General features: G+C 44.3%; 1 protein-coding gene across 1 annotated transcript in view; it reads right to left on the reverse strand.

Annotated features, from left to right (window-relative positions):
* The window catches only part of LOC310677413 (neurotrypsin-like), a 39483-nt gene that overhangs the window by 11031 nt on the left and 11334 nt on the right, over positions 1–17118 (reverse strand). The window contains exons 5-13 of the mRNA XM_083440378.1: positions 13503–13739; positions 12402–12525; positions 9785–9957; positions 8561–8708; positions 8248–8426; positions 6332–6476; positions 4393–4595; positions 2430–2571; positions 654–859 (exon numbers count right to left, since the gene is read on the reverse strand). Coding sequence (XP_083296504.1) covers positions 654–859; positions 2430–2571; positions 4393–4595; positions 6332–6476; positions 8248–8426; positions 8561–8708; positions 9785–9957; positions 12402–12525; positions 13503–13739 — 1557 coding nt within the window. The remainder of the gene's footprint in view (positions 1–653; positions 860–2429; positions 2572–4392; positions 4596–6331; positions 6477–8247; positions 8427–8560; positions 8709–9784; positions 9958–12401; positions 12526–13502; positions 13740–17118) is intronic.

A 17118-nucleotide genomic window follows, 5' to 3' on the forward strand; every position in this document is an offset into this window, starting at 1 on the left:
AAGGTACCCCTGCCCGTACGGGCCAGTCTTGCCAGACTCTAGGGTTGTGCGCTCATCTCACTCTATAGGCCGGGAGCCAGCGCTGTCCGCAGACACTTACGGGTCACGTGGCCAGAGTGACAAGCTGCATCTGGCGAGCCAGCACAGCACACAGGACGCCGTTTACCTTCCCGCTGGTAAGCAGTCCCTATTTATCTACTTGCACCTGGGGGTGCTTTCGAACTGCTAGGTTGGCAGGCGCTGGGACCGAATGACGGGAGCGGACCCCGCCGCGGGGATTCGAACCGCCGACCATGCGATCGGCAAGTCCTAGGCACTGAGGTTTTACCCACAGCGCCGCCATCGGGGTTAACTTGGTGCATATTGCCTTGTGTGTGTGTGTGTGTGTTTTAGGGGGTGGGATCAGGGCCAAGGGTCACTGAGAGTTTGTTGGAGTGTTTTTCACCCTTTCTTCCCATTTTGTTTGTCAGGGTGGGGGGAATAGCTCCCACAACTTGCTATTTGCTTTTGGAGTTGCCATTTGCTGTAATGCAAAGCTGCTCTTTGTCTAATGAAAGCCATGATTCTCTAGAAGCTAAACTTCATGCTAAAGTCTACACACAACTATTGAAAATGCCATGGAGAGAGAAGGGTAGGGTTAATATGCCACACACCTGCATTTGTGTTTGCCTGGTTCTCCTCCTCCTCCTCTATGTAGTCACAGATCACTCCGGCATCTTTCCAACAGCTGTGAATGTTGCTCTTGCGGGTGACGCATTCCCCCAGGGTGTGCTCAGTGCCACTGCACTCCACCTTGTCCAGATGGATGGGTGCGTGTCCTTCGGCAAGGTAAGCCATGGACTTAGCTTTTGCAATACCACTGCAAGGAGGGAATCAGTTGAATGGAACACCATGGAAAACAAGCTTCTGTGCTTAGAAAAGCCCCTCCAAAAATCAATCGCCATTCAGATTATGGACTCCCTTGTCCCCTAAGAATCCAGGTCACAGTATGTCACCCACTGGTAGGAAGCAAACCGCACCAAACCAAAACTCAAGGAAGGACTCCCTCGGAGCAGGGAGATCATAAGCAATGCATGCCAAACTCAAATACTTCAACACACTGAGGTACCATTAAGATCAGGCCATTTCAAGGACATGGACAGCTAATTAAACAATCTATGTTTAATTTATTTGGTTGGTTACTATGTTGTGTAAAAAGGTAAAGGGATCCCTGACCATTAGGTCCAGTCGTGACCGACTCTGGGATTGCGGCGCTCATCTCGCTTTATTGGCCGAGGGAGCCGGCGTACATCTTCCGGGTCATGTGGCCAGCATGACTAAGCCGCTTCTGGAGAACCAGAGCAGCGCACGGAAACGCCGTTTACCTTTTATGGGGCAGGGGAGCTGGTTTAAATAAAAAGTTGGCAAAATGCTGGATGTGTTTACAAGACAGGATACGCAAAGGTTAGCTGTAACTAGCATCATGTGTCTAAAGGTAAAGGTAAAGGGACCCCTGACCATTAGGTCCAGTCATGACCGACTCTGGGGTTGCAGTGCTCCTCTCGCTTTATTGGCCGAGGGAACCAGCGTACAGCTTACAGGTCATGTGGCCAGCATGACTAAGCCACTACTGGCGAACCAGAGCAACACACGGAAACACTGTTTACCTTCCCACCGGAGTGGTACCTATTTATCTACTTGCACTTTGACGTGCTTTCAAACTGCTAGGTTGGCAGGAGCAGGGCCCGAGCAACAGGAGCTCACCCCGTTGCGGGGATTCGAACCGCCGACCTTCTGATTGGCAAGTCCTAGGCTCTGTGGTTTAACCCACAGTGCCACCCGCGTCCCACTTTGTTGTGTATGTTTGTGTAAATTGCTGCAAATTGTGTAAATTGCTGTAAATAGCCCTGTGATCCTTGGATGAAGGGCAGGATATAAATTTAATTTAAAAATAAACAAAATAACCAGTGGCCCTACAAATGTTGTTGGATCCAGCTCTCCTAAGCCCCAATTGACAGAGCCAATGACTAAGGGATGCCTGGAGTTTCAGTCCAACAACACTGGGAGAGCGGCAGATTCCCCATGCCTGCATTGATCAATCCTCACGTAGCCTGAGAAGAATCAGCACAAAGAAGCTGCAAGAAAGAGCGCTTCAGCAATACAGACAGACAAACAGCACAGAATCCACAAACTGCATTTGCAGATTAAACCAAAGCTGTTTCCACTGCAAAATGGAGAGAGCTGGAAAAGACCCCTTGAGGAATGAGGGAACAGAGCTCACTTGAAAGTCCCAAGAGGCAAAAGAGGGGTATGAATAAGCACCTGTGGATTGGGGGGGGGCATAGCAGGCTCCACCCTTCTAAAAGCTTCATCAGGCAAAACTAGCCGTTGACCATGGACTTTGAATATTCTACCTTCCAACCTTAAACAATACATTGTGAATCAATTACCTGTAACCCAGCTGCTTGCAAACTACAGCTGCATCTCTATCTGTCCAGCCATGGTCACAGACACTGCCCCACTGTCCATTCAAGAAAACCTCAACACGCCCCTCTTTGGTGCCGTTCCCATCCACCAGCCGCACAGGGATCCCTGCATGTTAAAAAGGGCACTGTTTAGAACACACTAAAGAAAGAAGACAACTGAATAGTGCAATATAGTAGAGCTGTTGTTGTTTATTATAATTTATTGAACTTATTAGTCCCTTTTTAAGTAAAAGTAACTTGAAGTGACTTACAAAAGGCAACACATACATTGAAACCAACATAAAACGAAGAGTTCATCCACACTTCTGCTTGTCCCATTTCTAGAAAGGCCATGGGTCCAAGCGGTTTTCCCCTGCTCCTTTTCCAGGGAAAACCTGATCTTTAGCTTTAGATTAGAGTAATTGGCAGGACTAACACATCCCACCCAGAGTTAGTATGGAGGCAAGCTCTTCTTGTAAATAAGATCGGGGGAGGGGAGAGAGATACAGACAGAAAGGAAGAGCGTGTTTGGGAACCAAGAAGCTCCATTTGTTGTGGAACTTAAATAACCTGGCCTGAAATCAAGGAAGTGAAATAGATAAAATGAAGGAGAAGGAAACAATACACAGGTCACATCCATGCCATTCATTTAAAGCACATGGCTTCCTCAAAGAATCCTGGGAACTGTAATTTGTTAAGGGTGCTGGGAGTTGTAGCTCTATGAGGAATAAACTATAGTGTCAAGTATTCTTGGCATGAAGTGGTGTAAGAGCACTTTAAATGTATGGTGTGGATGTGATCACACTTGATTAGAAAAGGCTAACTGACATCCATTCTTCTGAAGTATAGTTGTACCTTGGAAGTTGAACTTCCAAAATGTTCAGAAACCAAAGCACAGCTTCAGATTCAATCAGAAGCCATGTCGGACGTTCTGCTTCCAAAGAACGTTCACAAAACGGAACACTCACTTCCGCGTTTGCAGCATTTGGGAGCCAAAATGTCCAAGTACCAAGGTGTTCCGGATCCAAGGTATGACTGTACTAATTCACTCCTCAGCTCATTTGTCTGATGGGATTAAAGGTAAAGGTAAAGGGACCCCTGACCATTAGGTCCAGTCGTGACCGACTCTGGGGTTGCAGCGCTCATCTCACTTTATTGGCCGAGGGAGCCAGCGTACAGCTTCCGGGTCATGGGGCCAGCATGACTAAGCCGCTTCTGGCGAACCAGAGCAGCGCACAGAAACGCCGTTTACCTTCCCGCTGGAGTGGTACCTATTTATCTACTTGTACTTTGACGTGCTTTTGAACTGCTAGGTTGGCAGGAGCAGGGACCGAGCAACAGGAACTCACCCTGTTGCGGGGATTCGAACCACCGACCTTCTGATTGGCAAGTCCTAGGCTCTGTGGTTTAACCCACAGCGCCAACTACAGCTAAAGGGAAACTAACAGCAAGAACAGGTCCAGGTACACTCTCTAGGAGCCAAACAAGATGCGACGCTTTCACTTGTCCTGTTCACATGTGGGATGGAGTGTGTGGGTGTGCACCTAATTCTTAACATCGAAATGAGGATGTGAAAGAAACAAACCAAGTCTTGCCACCCGCCATATTACCTCCCTCCTGTTCTCTCACTTTCCTCGCAGACCAGCTGCAATTAGAGCCAGGATCCAAGAAAAGTACCTCTACCAATGGAGAGGAGGCTTCAGTGTCCCTCGCGTGTGTACCCCTTTTAATGTAAAAATTAAATCCTGCCCCTCTGATGTGTGAACAAGGTAGGTGCACACACAAACAAACCCCTATCATGTCCACTTGGCCTGAAGTAAATGGATAAAAGAAAGCCAACTACTTTGAGCTCTACAGCCCAGAATCCAAGTGGATTTCCCAGGGAGGGAATGTGCTGCACAAAGTTGCGTCAGCACCAAGCTCTCACTGCCTTGGAAAATCCTGTTACCTGTAGCCTCTTCAGTGATCCTGTTGCTTTCGGGGGAGCAGTGGACACCCACGTCCTCTTCGTGTGAGCAGTCGTGCTGCCCCCAGTTGCTGTGCGGGCAGTCAAAGAGCGACAGCTCACTGCCTGTGCAAGCTACATCATCCAGTAAGATGAAGCCTTGTCCAGAAGCAAATTCCCCCTCTGCTGCCAGCTGTGCGGGGCCACTGGAGGAAGCAAGCAAACATGTTGATAGCAGATCTTTTCCTCAAGGGGTTCCTGTGCAGAACATCTGTCTTAACCAGCAAGGGCTCAATATCCCTTTGAACCCATCAATGCAAAGGAAGGTCCTGTAGCTATACTTTCTTACGGGGCCCTGCAGATACTTGACAGTGTACTCAGAAAGCACTGGAAATCCTGGAAGGCCTGCTCTCTGCCTTGCAGGCCTTTCCCCGCCTGGTCTGGAAGGGCAGGGCCAGGACTGACTCCAGCTACAAAAGCTGAGACTGCTGAACAGACTCTTGGGCTGTGGCGTTGTTTGGAGGGTTTGTTGTGGGTAGGGGTTGCTGTTGGTTTTTGTACCTTTATTATAGATCTTCTTGTGATTTATGTGGAAATTGGTGGCGTATTTTTTATGTTTTATTTATTTATTGTTTATGACTACTTTTTATGTTGCAGTTACATATTTTTTTTCATGTTGTAAACTACCTTGAGCATGGCTTGAACTGTGCAAAGGCGACATACAATTATGTATGTATGTATGTATGTATGTATGAAAGGGAGGGTGTAGGAATAAATAATTCCCTTGTTTCTCATTTAACTCTAACAAAACAGTGTGTTTTACAAGGACTAAAGGCAGGACCCTTTGGTATTTTTTAAACTTTTTCCAATCTTCTTCCACAATATTTATAGAAATATTGTAAAACTATGAATGTTAGAAAAATGCTGGAATGAAGTTACATGGCTTTAGTAGAAATGTTATAAGGAATTAAGTGTAAATAGATGAATAGAGTATTAAAGGGAAAAATAAGGTTAGAATGTATTAAGATGATTACAGGATAGAAAACAGAAGAAGATGGAAAGGAATTGCTGAAACAATTAATAGAAGTGGAATACAAAAAGGGAGGCGTGAGAAGGTCGTGGAAATAAGTGAATGAAAGATAAGATGTTGAAACTGATGGATGTGTTTGATGTATTTTAAATTGTTTTTGTATTGTATTGTATTGTATTTTTCTCTTCTTTTTTCTTTTTTCTTTTTCTTTTACTTTTTCTTTGTAATTGTTGGAAAAGTAATAAACATTTTTTTTTTTTTTAGGATCCTTTGGTATTTTTAGCTTTCCCTTCTCTCATTTTTCTCTGTTTCACCCTCACAGCTAAAATCTGGATTCTATGCCCTGTATGTATACCGACTTGCCTTTTTTGCTTATGTCATTCTGGGTATGTTCATGGTATTATAATAATAGCAAAAAACCTAATATTAATCATACATAGGATTGTGCACATTTTGTAAAAAAAATATTTTTTGTGAGCTATTGTTTCTTTTGGAGATTTAACATATTTAAACATTTGTATAAAACAGAAAATCTGCACCACTTCCACACTCTTCAAGATCTTCCCTTCTTACTAAGGGCAATACACAAAAGTATCATCAGGAGTTGTGTGTTGCTCTCCAATTGTGAAGTCAGTTTTTATATGTAAGGTTTTGTCTTGATTCAGATACCGCAACTAGTCGTAGTTGAGGAAGATTAACTATGGTTTGGTGCAGTGACTAAGATGACAAACCCTGGCTCCTTGCCAGCCAGCAAGCCAGAATCAGAAACTGTGGTTTGAAGTGAGTTTGCAAACCATGGGATCTGCTAACTAGTTTGTCATAATTGACCCACACAGCTGGCTAATCTAAAAGAGAACAGACAAGACAAGATAAGACAAGACAAGACAGAATATTATTTAGACTTGCATTTACCTGAAGCCAAGCTGCCTGCAAGCCACCTGGGCATTAATACCTGTCCAGCCGTCATCACACACGCATCCCCAGCTTCCATTGTGGTATACCTCCACCCTTCCTTCATTTGGTTTGTGGCCTCCTGCCAGTCGAATAGTACCTTCTGCTAGCATGAGTGAGAGAAGGATAGGCAAGTGATTAAGCAGGAAGATTCCTTCCCTCCCATCCTATGATCCTGAATACTACACACAGTTCAAGAGGTGAACACCCCCAATTACCTTAAAGAAATGTCTCTTGGCAATAAATCTTTCGAGAGAGACAGCTTAGATGCCTTATAGCAGGCATCCCCAAACTCGGCCCTCCTGCTGTTTTGGGACTACAATTCCCATCATCACTGGTCCTGTTAGCTAGGGATGATGGGAGTTGTAGTCCCAAAACAGCTGGAGGGCTGAATTTGGGGACGCCTGCCCTATAGCCTTCTGCTGTAGAGCAAAGCCAGGAGGTCCTCATTACTCCAAACCATGACAATGACTTTATATTAAAACACAGCAGCTACAATGTCAAGTCAAACACTTTTAAATGCTGTTTATTTTAATGAGACCAAGTTAAGCTTGTGTTTCATGCACGCACTTAAATGAATGAGAATTAAATGCACAAATATAATATGATAATAAATAAGTTGGAAAACACCAACAATGTGCTGCCTCAGATAGGTTTTGGGTTTTTTTGCATTTGAAAAGAGAAGTCAGCACTGAAATCAAATCTCAGAATCTCCACTTTATTCCTTTTCATGTTATCATGTTTCTAACCTCCCTAGTTGCACAAAAGAGGCTGGAAGTATATTTTAATTTATTTATTATCTATACCTCTGAAGATTGTGGGGCAGTGTACAATATAAAAACACAAAAATACATAGCATAATAACAGACAAAAACAATACCCCCCCTCACATAGTTCAAGTTCAAGTAGACTTTATTTGCGTAGCCGACAGGCCATAGCATCAAAGGACAAACACCAACAAAAATACATTACAAATATGGTTACCATAAAATCTTGTGACCTATTAAAACCCTAGGTAAATTAATAATCTCAGTACTTAAAACTTGGCAGAGGTAATAAAATAATAATAATAAACATAATGATAATAATCATAAGATCTTAAGCGAGGGATCCTGGTGACAACACTGGTGTCATTCAGATAACAGCTCTCAGTCTCATTGCTCTCTCGATAAATTTGGCAACCTTCTCTGTTGTCGAGCTGTTCTGGTCGGCTAGAAGTGAGAACAATTTGGCTTCACAAGAACGGCCCGGGATGGCAGATAGGAGCGGCGTAATGGCCTCGTCCCTGAGATCTTTATATAGGAAGCAAGACAAGAGAACGTGTGACACCGTCTCTACATAGCCAGCTCCTCACATATTATTTCATTCATGTTTTCCCTAAAGGCTACAGCCAGAAACTGGCAAGGAGATAACAAGCCTGCCTTCATTACATCATCCAAGTCCTCCCCAACTTCTTCTTATAGCAGCTTTCCATTACTCCCCCTCTGCGTTTAGCACAGAAGCTCCTGTGTATATACTGCTATAAGGAATCATGGAATAGTGAAGGGAGCAGACTGCAGCATTTGGGGACAAAATCACTGAGGTAGGAAACCTGTGCCTGAGCTGAACCACTTTAGACTGCAGGTGGGAGCTTATCTAAACGAAGTAATCACCCTACAAAATAAACAGATTACTGCATATAGAAAACAGGGAGGAGGATAGGCTAGTCTCCTTTGTTTACTAGTTTTAGACTCACAGAGAATCTGCGAGTCCCCACCAGCACTCAGAAGTGGTACAATGCAACCAAATATTTGCCATCTCAATGAGAAAAAGGGTTCATGAGGGTCTGCCTCCAACAAGCCGCATGTTCTCTGCAGAAGTGTCAGAGGCATCCATACCTGCAAAGGGGTCACAAATTACCCCTGCATCTTCAATGTGGTCACAGTTGTGTTCTTCCCAGCTACTTTTCTTGCACTGGTCCAATGAAAGCTCATTGCCTGAGCACTCCACTTCATCCAGCAGGATTGGGCCCATACCCTGTCCAAACTGAGCCCAAGACACGGCCTTTGGGGATCCGCTTGGAGGGAGACAAACATTGCACACCGTGAGGACCCACAGAGTTACTTCATCATCACACAAGAAATGTGATCCAGTATGGCAGCTTTGCGCTCATAAATGTCCCCACATAAAGTAGAGGCGTTGACAGATTACCTGAAGCCCAGCTGTCTGCAAATCACCTCAGCATCTTTGTCATCCCACTGGTCGTCACAAATGGTGCCCCAAAGGCCACCATGATAGACTTCCACTCGACCCTCAAAGCTCTTTTTGCCCCCCACCAGACGAAGCGGAGATCCTACACCTGCTCTTCAGGAAGGGAGAGACAAAAAGAAAGAAAGAAAGAAAGAAAGAACATGGAAAGTAAAATAAAAACTGATTCCTCGTAGCAAAGGACAACAGTCATTTAGCAATAACAGTAAAACCTTTTATTTTTATTTTTATTTTTTTGTTCAACGAAACCTCGTTGCTTCAGGGGTTATACAGTGGTACCCCGCAAGACGAATGCCTCGCAAGACGAAAAACTCGCAAGACGAAAGAGTTTTCCGTTTTCTGAGTTGCTTCGCAAGACGGATTTCCCTATGGGCTTGCTTCGAAAGTCTTGTGCCTTTTTTTTTAAGCCGCCAATGCATTCCTATGGGAAACCGTCCATACACAGCGGTGCTTCGCAAGATGAAAAAACTCGTAGAACGAAAAAACTCGCAGAACGAATTAATTTCGTCTTGCGAGGCACCACTGTACTCCTAATGTTTCTACTGCTGTAACAAAAGAGAAAGGGGGCAAACCCATAATCAGAGAAAACAAGAATATTCCTCAAGAAACTAAAGGATCTATAGGGATCAAGTGTACATGGTTTCAAACACCAGCAATGGGAGTGCACAGCATCAGCCTACTGTTGGTTCTAGTACAGTGGTACCTCGGGTTACGTACCGTCCTCAGGTAATGAGCTCCACTAACCCGGAAGTAGATGCTCCTGGTAGCGAACTTTGCCCCGGGATGCAGGCGGAAGTCATGCGAAAGCAGCGCGGCGGCAGCGGGAGGCCCCATTAGCGAAAGCACGCCTCAGGTTAAGAACGGTTTCCAGTTAAGAACGGACCTCCAGAATGAATTAAGTTCATAACCTGAGGTACCACTGTATATGGAGTCTGCAGGTTTTCATAATGCTTCAAAATCTTCTTTAACCAGAGACAACAATTAGGCAATGAAATACGCAAGTTGTGTTCACGTGTGCATCTTGGGCAAAAATACCTGTGTCGTGCCTTTTTCAGCACCGTTAAGAATGATGGTTTGTTGCTTGCCATTTTGCTAAAAGGGCTGGAATGGTCTTTTGGGTGTGCTTTTACTTTTAGTAAACAAAATTAAATTAATTCTCTGGCTTACCTTGCGGTGGGGCACATTTGGCCACGGCATTTCCGTGCTTGCAGGTTCTGAACATCTCTTGGTAGCTACACTGCAACAACATCTTCTCATCCCCACGGCAGTTTGCGGACTGCAGGTGGAAGGGTATTGGACCCAAACCAGAATAACTCTCCCTTTGGGCTGTGCCAATTTCGCTAAGCCGGAAAGTAGAGCATGCAATAAGTCCAATGGAGATTAATAATAATAATAATAATAATAATAATAATAATAATAATAATAATATTTTTTTATTTATACCCCGCCCTCCCCAGAGCGGCTTACAAGCAATAATAAAAACAAGATGAATGATTACAACTTAAAAACAAAAGTAAAATACAACATTAAAATAATGGAACATTAAAATATTAAAATGTAGCCTCATCGCAGGAGGAGAAGGAAAAGAAAAAAGAAAGAGAGGGAGGGAATCAAATTGGCTCCAAGCCAAAGGCCAGGCGGAACAACTCTGTCTTACAGGCCCTGCGGAAAGAAATCAGATCCTGCAGGGCCCTGGTCTCATGAGGCAGAGCGTTCCACCAGGCCGGAGCCAGAGTTGAAAAGGCCCTGGCTCTGGTTGAAGCCAATCTAACTTCCTTAGGGCCCGGGACCACTAGGGTGTTATTATTTATGGACCTTGAGGCTCTCCGTGGGGCATACCAGGAGAGGCGGTCCCATAGGTACGAGGGTCCTAGGCCGTGAAGGGCTTTAAAGGTCAAAAGCAGCACCTTAAATCTGACCCTGTACTCCACCGGGAGCCAGTGCAGCTAGAAAAGCACTGAGTGAATATGCTCCCATGGCAGAGACCCCGTGAGGAGCCTCGCTACAGCATTCTGCACCCGCTGGAGTTTCTGGGACAGCTTCATAGTAATAATAACAACAAAATACCATAACACTGTTCTGGTCCTGTGGTAAAAACCAGGAGGGCTATCACATGCCTGAACATTCCTCCATTAAAAAGAAACCAGTTTTGAACCTAGAAGCTGGGTGTCTATGGAAAAGGGTTCTTCTTTCCATGCTTGGATTCTGTGGATTTTTTTTTTTACTGGCCAGATAAAATAGGTAAAAACAGTTGTGCATGTTGCTGATTTGGGTGCCGGTGCTACAGTGGTGTGTATGTACAAATTAAGTCCCATTTTTAGAGACAACATTTTCTTCTTACATGCTATAAGCAATCCAGTTTTTCATTGTTGACCTAAGAAAAAGTTGCAAATTCTCCCATATGGAACTGAACTGCATTGTTACAGAAGAGATGAGATATGTATAGGCAAGAGAGTTTCAGAGGATCATTCAGTTGCTCCACCCCAATTGGGAAAAGTGCTACAAGTTTTATGAACCTCTCTTTATTTAAATGAATAAATGAATAAGACCACCTATGGAGGAAATGTTATTCCGCTCTAGGGAGGCAGAAGCTCTCTCTCTCTCTTTGTCCAGTTGTGATTGGTTTGCCATATTTGCCCTATTCATTGGTGGCCCCTTTATCCTTGAAGCAGATTCGAACTCAGGTCAGGTTTTCCTCACATTGGGGTTGTGGAAAATTAATATATTTAGACTGCCTTTGTCTCTTTGTCTGTTTAGGAATGAGTAAAATGTATGTTTTCAATAATATTGTTATGAGTTTTTGGGGGTTGGGGCAGGGAGGAAGTAGATTGTATTCAGAGACTCTTCTAACCTCTGGATCCATCAAGTGTTAAAATATCAGCCAGGCTAGCTTCCTGTTTGAGGTGATCACCTGGGTGACGGGCCATTAAGGGAAACAAAGGGAAGGGGTTCAGTGTGAGATGGCCAATGGACGGGGTCCCTTCCTCAACTCATGGTTAGTTAGAAGGACAAAGAGAGAGTTAGAGCTGAGTTGCAGTGATGTGACCTAGAGAAAAGCAGCAAGCTGGAAAGAGAGTCAGAGCAATGTTTTAGAGCAATGATTGATTTCTGTCTGAGTCCAAGGATGTGCCAATGGGAGAAATAAGACCGTTTGGAGGCGTTAATGCCGTGAACCCATTCATCACAGGTTCAGGGTTGATATACAGTGGTGCCTCGCAAGACGAAATTAATTCATTCCGTGAGTCTCTTCGTCTAGCGGTTTTTTCGTCTTGCGAAGCAACCCTATTAGCGGCTTAGCGGATTAGCGCTATTTAGCGGTTTAGCAGCTATTAGCGGCTATTAGCGGCTATTAAAGGCTTAAGGGATTAGCGGATTAGCTGCTAAAAGGCTATTAGCGGTTTATCGGCTTAGAAAAAGGGGGTGGGGAGCGGAAAAAAATCTCAAGACTCGCAAGACATTTTCGTCTTGCGAAGCAAGCCCATAGGGAAATTCGTCCTGCGAAGCGCATCGAAAAACGGAAAACCCTTTCGTCTAGCGGGTTTTCCGTCTTGCGAGGCATTCGTCTTGCGGGGTACCACTGTATGTGCAAATGAACCATATATCATAAAGAAACCACAGTCTCCACTGTGCCTGATTCCAAAAGGAAACACGAACCGTGGGTGAACCCCTGGAATCTCGCACTGCTCGGAGATTGGGATTGCATGCAATAATATCAAGGGAATTATGGTCTCCAGCATCTAGCAGAAGAAAGAGGTGCTGCCTCCCCACAATGAGACATCCCTACCTGAGTCCTAGCTGTCTGCAGACCACACTGGCATCCCAGTCTGTCCAGTCATCCCCACAGATAGTGCCCCACAGCCCATTGAAGTACAGCTCCACCCTGCCACTCTGAATCAGTCGCACGGCACCTGTATCAAAACAGAGAGAAGCCAAACAGTACTGCACCAAATCTTTGAAAAGGCCGAGCAATGTTTAAGCGCAATCTCCCCACATCAAAACACACACACAACAAAGCAAGTCAAACAAAGACCCTGAATAGTTCTTTTAGTTTGGGGCTCCATCTTCAGAGCCCCTCTAACCATGAAAACAGGTTCCTAGAGAAGGACACCCAGAGTTGCAGCAGAAACAATGGAAGCAGTTCCTAGATTCTTTTTTTTTTTTTAAGATATTTATTAAAGTTTTCAATATATTACAAAAATTAGAAAGAATAAAGAGAAATAAAAGAAAAAAAGAATACAGAATAGAAACAGTTAAAAACAAATCAGTCTTTCCATGTCTTATCTTTCATTTACTTGTTTCCCTGACCTCCTCACACCTCTCTTTCTTGTATTCCAGTTCAGTTGATTAATTCAGCAAATCCTTTCCCTCTTTAATTTTATCTTAATCTTTTATCTTAATATATTATAACTTTGAATTATCACCTGTTAACAATCCATTTTTACATATTCCTTAACATTGCTGCTAAAAAATAACACTTAGCTTCAATCCAGCATCATTCTAACATTCATTAATTTTACAATATTTCTGTAGATAGTCTTTAAATTTCTTCCAATCTTCTTCCACTGACTCTTCTCCCTGGTCTCGGATTCTGCCGGTCATTTCCGCCAATTCCATATAGTCTATCACCTTCATCTGCCATCCTCAGTTCCTAGATTCTTAGGAATCAAAGTATTATCACCTTGGCAAAAGCTGAGACTACCCTCCTCCACTTTTTCCTGTTGCTTCAACCTTATCCTTTCTTCTTTTGCAGCCATTGACTTTCAGATCTTGTGAGTTCTTAAATGGGAGGCGAGCAGTTCCTTCCACCTTGCAAGCATTCCTAGCACATAATGTTTGCAGTCGTCTCTTTAGAAGAGTCAGTGGCAGCGACACACTTGGTACTCACCTTGGCTGCAGTCACAGTTGGCCCAGCCTACGGCTCCAGAGGCAAGTTGGTAGAAGCACCAAGGCGTGGCGCCACCTTCCGGATTCCTGCAGTAGTTGTGATTCCCTAAGCCCCGGTTTGGATACTGATGAACGTAATCAGGAAAGTCCAACCAGTTTAAGCACGCCGACCCAGACAATGTCACAGACAGCGAGCCGTTGTAATATCCTAAGGGCTCCATCTCACATGCACCAGATACTGGAAGCAGAAGAGAAAAAGAAAAACTTGGCTTAAGTTGCCTCTGGGAACAACTTACCGTATTTTTCGCTCCATAAGACACACTTTTTCCCTCCTAAAAAGTAAGGGGAAATGTCTGTGCGTCTTATGGAGTGAATGCGTGGTTCCTGGAGCCGAATTGCCCAGGGGCGAAAAGCAGATCATGCCTTTTTAAAAAAAAAAAGAGGGAAGGGGGTGTTGAAACAAAACTGCTGAGCAGCTGATCGGCAAGCAATCGGGAGGGATAAGGGACTCTAGATATAAAGGAGGCTGCCTGGGAGTGGGAGAGGTAAAAGCACATGGATCCTCAGGATTTTTGCACTGGGTCCCCCCAAATTCACCATCAGATCACATAGCATGTCCATGGCTATAGCCTGCATCAAAAAACCACGCATCCACTGTTTCGTGGGGCCGCAATGGCACAAAAACGTGGTTACAAAGCACGGATCCACATGGATTCTCAGGATTTTTGCACTGGGCTACCCCAAACTCACCGTCAAATCACATATCATGTCTGTAGCCACAGCATGAACCACAAAAATCATACATCCACTGTTTCGTTCAGAATCTCCCCCCCCCCCCCGTTTTCCTCCTCTAAAAACTAGGTGCATCTTATGATCAGGTGCGTCTTATGGAGCGAAAAATACAGTAGGCAGAAGTGCCAGAGGCAAGTTATTATCTTTCGGTTTGCTCCTCATCTGCAGGTAGAGGTGAGCTGAAAACACCCATTCTTTCTGTGGCCTGCAAAATGCGGAGCCATTTCAGCCATTTGTGGGGTGGAGAGGAGTCACCTGGTTGGCCACTGTGAGAACAGGAAGCTGGACTAGATGGGCCATGGGCCTGATCCGGCACTCTCTTCTTATATTCTTTGGCAGTGCTGGGTTATTCAGTTGGCAGACCCAGGGCACCAGCAAAGCAGAGGCACAAAAAAAGAGAGTGCTTTTGAAATAATTTGGCATTTGAGATATATATATATATTAAGTGTCAAAGTAGTCATCTAGAAAAATTTGAAATGAGCTACTTTTTTGCATACATGTGCCATCTCAAAAAATAAAAGTTTATTTGACTGTTTAGTATTGATTTTATTGTGAATGGCACATGGAGAGGCACCATAAACTTTTAAGTGTTTAGAACATCGAGAAATTGAGGAGACCTGTTTAATCAAAGACTTGTAGGATTGGAAGGGAAACAAAGGATAATCAAGTTCACCCCCTCCCCCAGGAATAACAGGTAAAGAATCCCTGGCAGATGGCCATCCAACCTTTGCTTAGAAACCTCCAAGGAAGAAGAGTCCACCACCTTTCAAGGGAGTCCGTTCCACTGTTGGACAGCTCTTCCTGTCAGGAAGGTCTCCCTAATGTTTAGTTGGAATCTGGTTTTTCATAATTTGATTTCATTGGTTTGGGTCCTACCCTCTGGAGCAGCCAAAAAGAAGCTTGCTCCCTCTTCCATGTGGCAGCCCTTCAGATACAGTGGTGCCTCGCAAGACGAAAAGAATCCGTTCCGCGAGTCTCTTCGTCTTGCGGTTTTTTTCGTCTTGCGAAGCAACCTTATTAGCGGATTAGCGCTATTAGCGGTTTAGCGGCTATTAGTGGCTATTAAAGGTTTAAGGGATTAGCGGATTAGCTGCTAAAAGGCTATTAGCGGCTTAGCGGGCTTAGTGGATCAGCTGATAAGTGGCTTAGCGATCAGCTGTTAAGCGGCTTAGCGATCAGCTGTTAAGCAGCTTAGCGATCAGCTGTTAAGCGGCTTAGCAATCAGCTGTTAAGCGGCTTAGCGGCTTGGGAAAAAGGGGGGGGGAACCCCGCAGGAACTCGCAAGACATTTTCGTCTTGCGAAGCAAGCCCATAGCAAATTCGTTTTGCGAAGCACCTCCAAAACGGAAAACCCTTTCGTCTAGCGGATTTTCCGTCTTGCGAGGCATTCGTCTTGCGGGGCACCACTGTATTTGAAGATGGCTAATCATATCACGTTTCAGCCTTCTCTTCTGCAGGCTAAACGTACCCAACTCCCACAACTGTTTCCTCATAAGGCCTATATAAACTATATAAACAAGACACAATTGGGAGGGGGGAATTCCAGAGGTAAATATTTTCTTTCATTGTATGGAAATTTGACAACAGGATAGCGAAAATGGATTCCTCATGCCCCAATGGTAGCCAGGAGACTGATAACTGACGAACTGGAAGAATAGAGATACGATTCCCCTTAATCAATGGCTTGACAACATTGGCAGCATATGAACTTATGGACACAGACTTTCTTTGGATAAATACAATGAGTTTTGGAATGAGTTTTCACAGAATGTATTAGGTTACTGACAATTATGTGGGCATTAGGATAATAAGAATATACACATCTGTATACCTCAGGTTACATATGCTTCAGGTTATATACGCTTCAGGTTACAGACTCTGCTAACCCAGAAATAGTGCTTCAGGTTAAGAACAGTTTCAGATTAAGTATGGACCTCCAGAACGAATTAAGTACTTAACCTGAGGTACCACTGTATTAATGAACGGTAATGTAACAGTGTTTTTTCTCTTTTTTCCCCTCACTCACTTCTTTTCTTTCTCTCTCTTTTTTTTTTTACTCTATCTTTTTATAAACAAAATTATTCAAATATATATATAACCTGTTCCTCATAAGTCTTGATTTCCAGACCCATTGGCATCATGGTTGCCCTTCTCTGCCCACATGATGGCAGCAGTTTCTCTTGCTCCCCTTTTGTTTTTTGGAAGTGGCATTCTTCTATGAGCCCTCTCACCATCGCCACTTCGAAGTGCCTCACTATGTTATGATCATGACATAGCATCCTCCAAGAAGCATTGCTAGGTACTGGGAATGGCAGCCCACTCTGGACAGTAGCATGGTCCAAGCATTGTTCCAGAGGCATGTTTTTTTGGGGGGGGGGGGGACAGTGGGCCCCCGCGCCAGAGCCCGAATAATGCCTCTAGAACGACATTACATCATGATATAGCATCCTTCTAATTGAAGCTTTGTGGGGAACAGGGAAGCAGCCTGTTCAGAAGAGGTGGGCAATGGGGTGGGGAAAACAGCTGCTGTCGCTTTCTCCCCAGTGAACCCCTCACCATCGCTCCCAACTATGTTTATTCATGTTCTCCATCTCTTTAAATCCACCCACTTATCCACCCCTTTTCATACTAAAGGTTCCATTTGGAACTTTCAGGTCAGTGTTCTCTGTTGAGTCTGTGCCCACTATTCTGTGGGTGGGTTGGGGGAAAAAAAAAAAAAGGAAAACTGGTCCAAGCTTTGCACCATGAAAAGCTAAACTGTCTGGCCTGCATAAATTTTGCAAATGTATACATATTTTATATAACATTTGCATAATGCAAGGCAC

Source organism: Podarcis tiliguerta, assembly GCF_965153285.1.
Source record: "Podarcis tiliguerta genome assembly, chromosome: 5".
NCBI classification, from domain to species: Eukaryota; Metazoa; Chordata; class Lepidosauria; order Squamata; family Lacertidae; genus Podarcis; species Podarcis tiliguerta.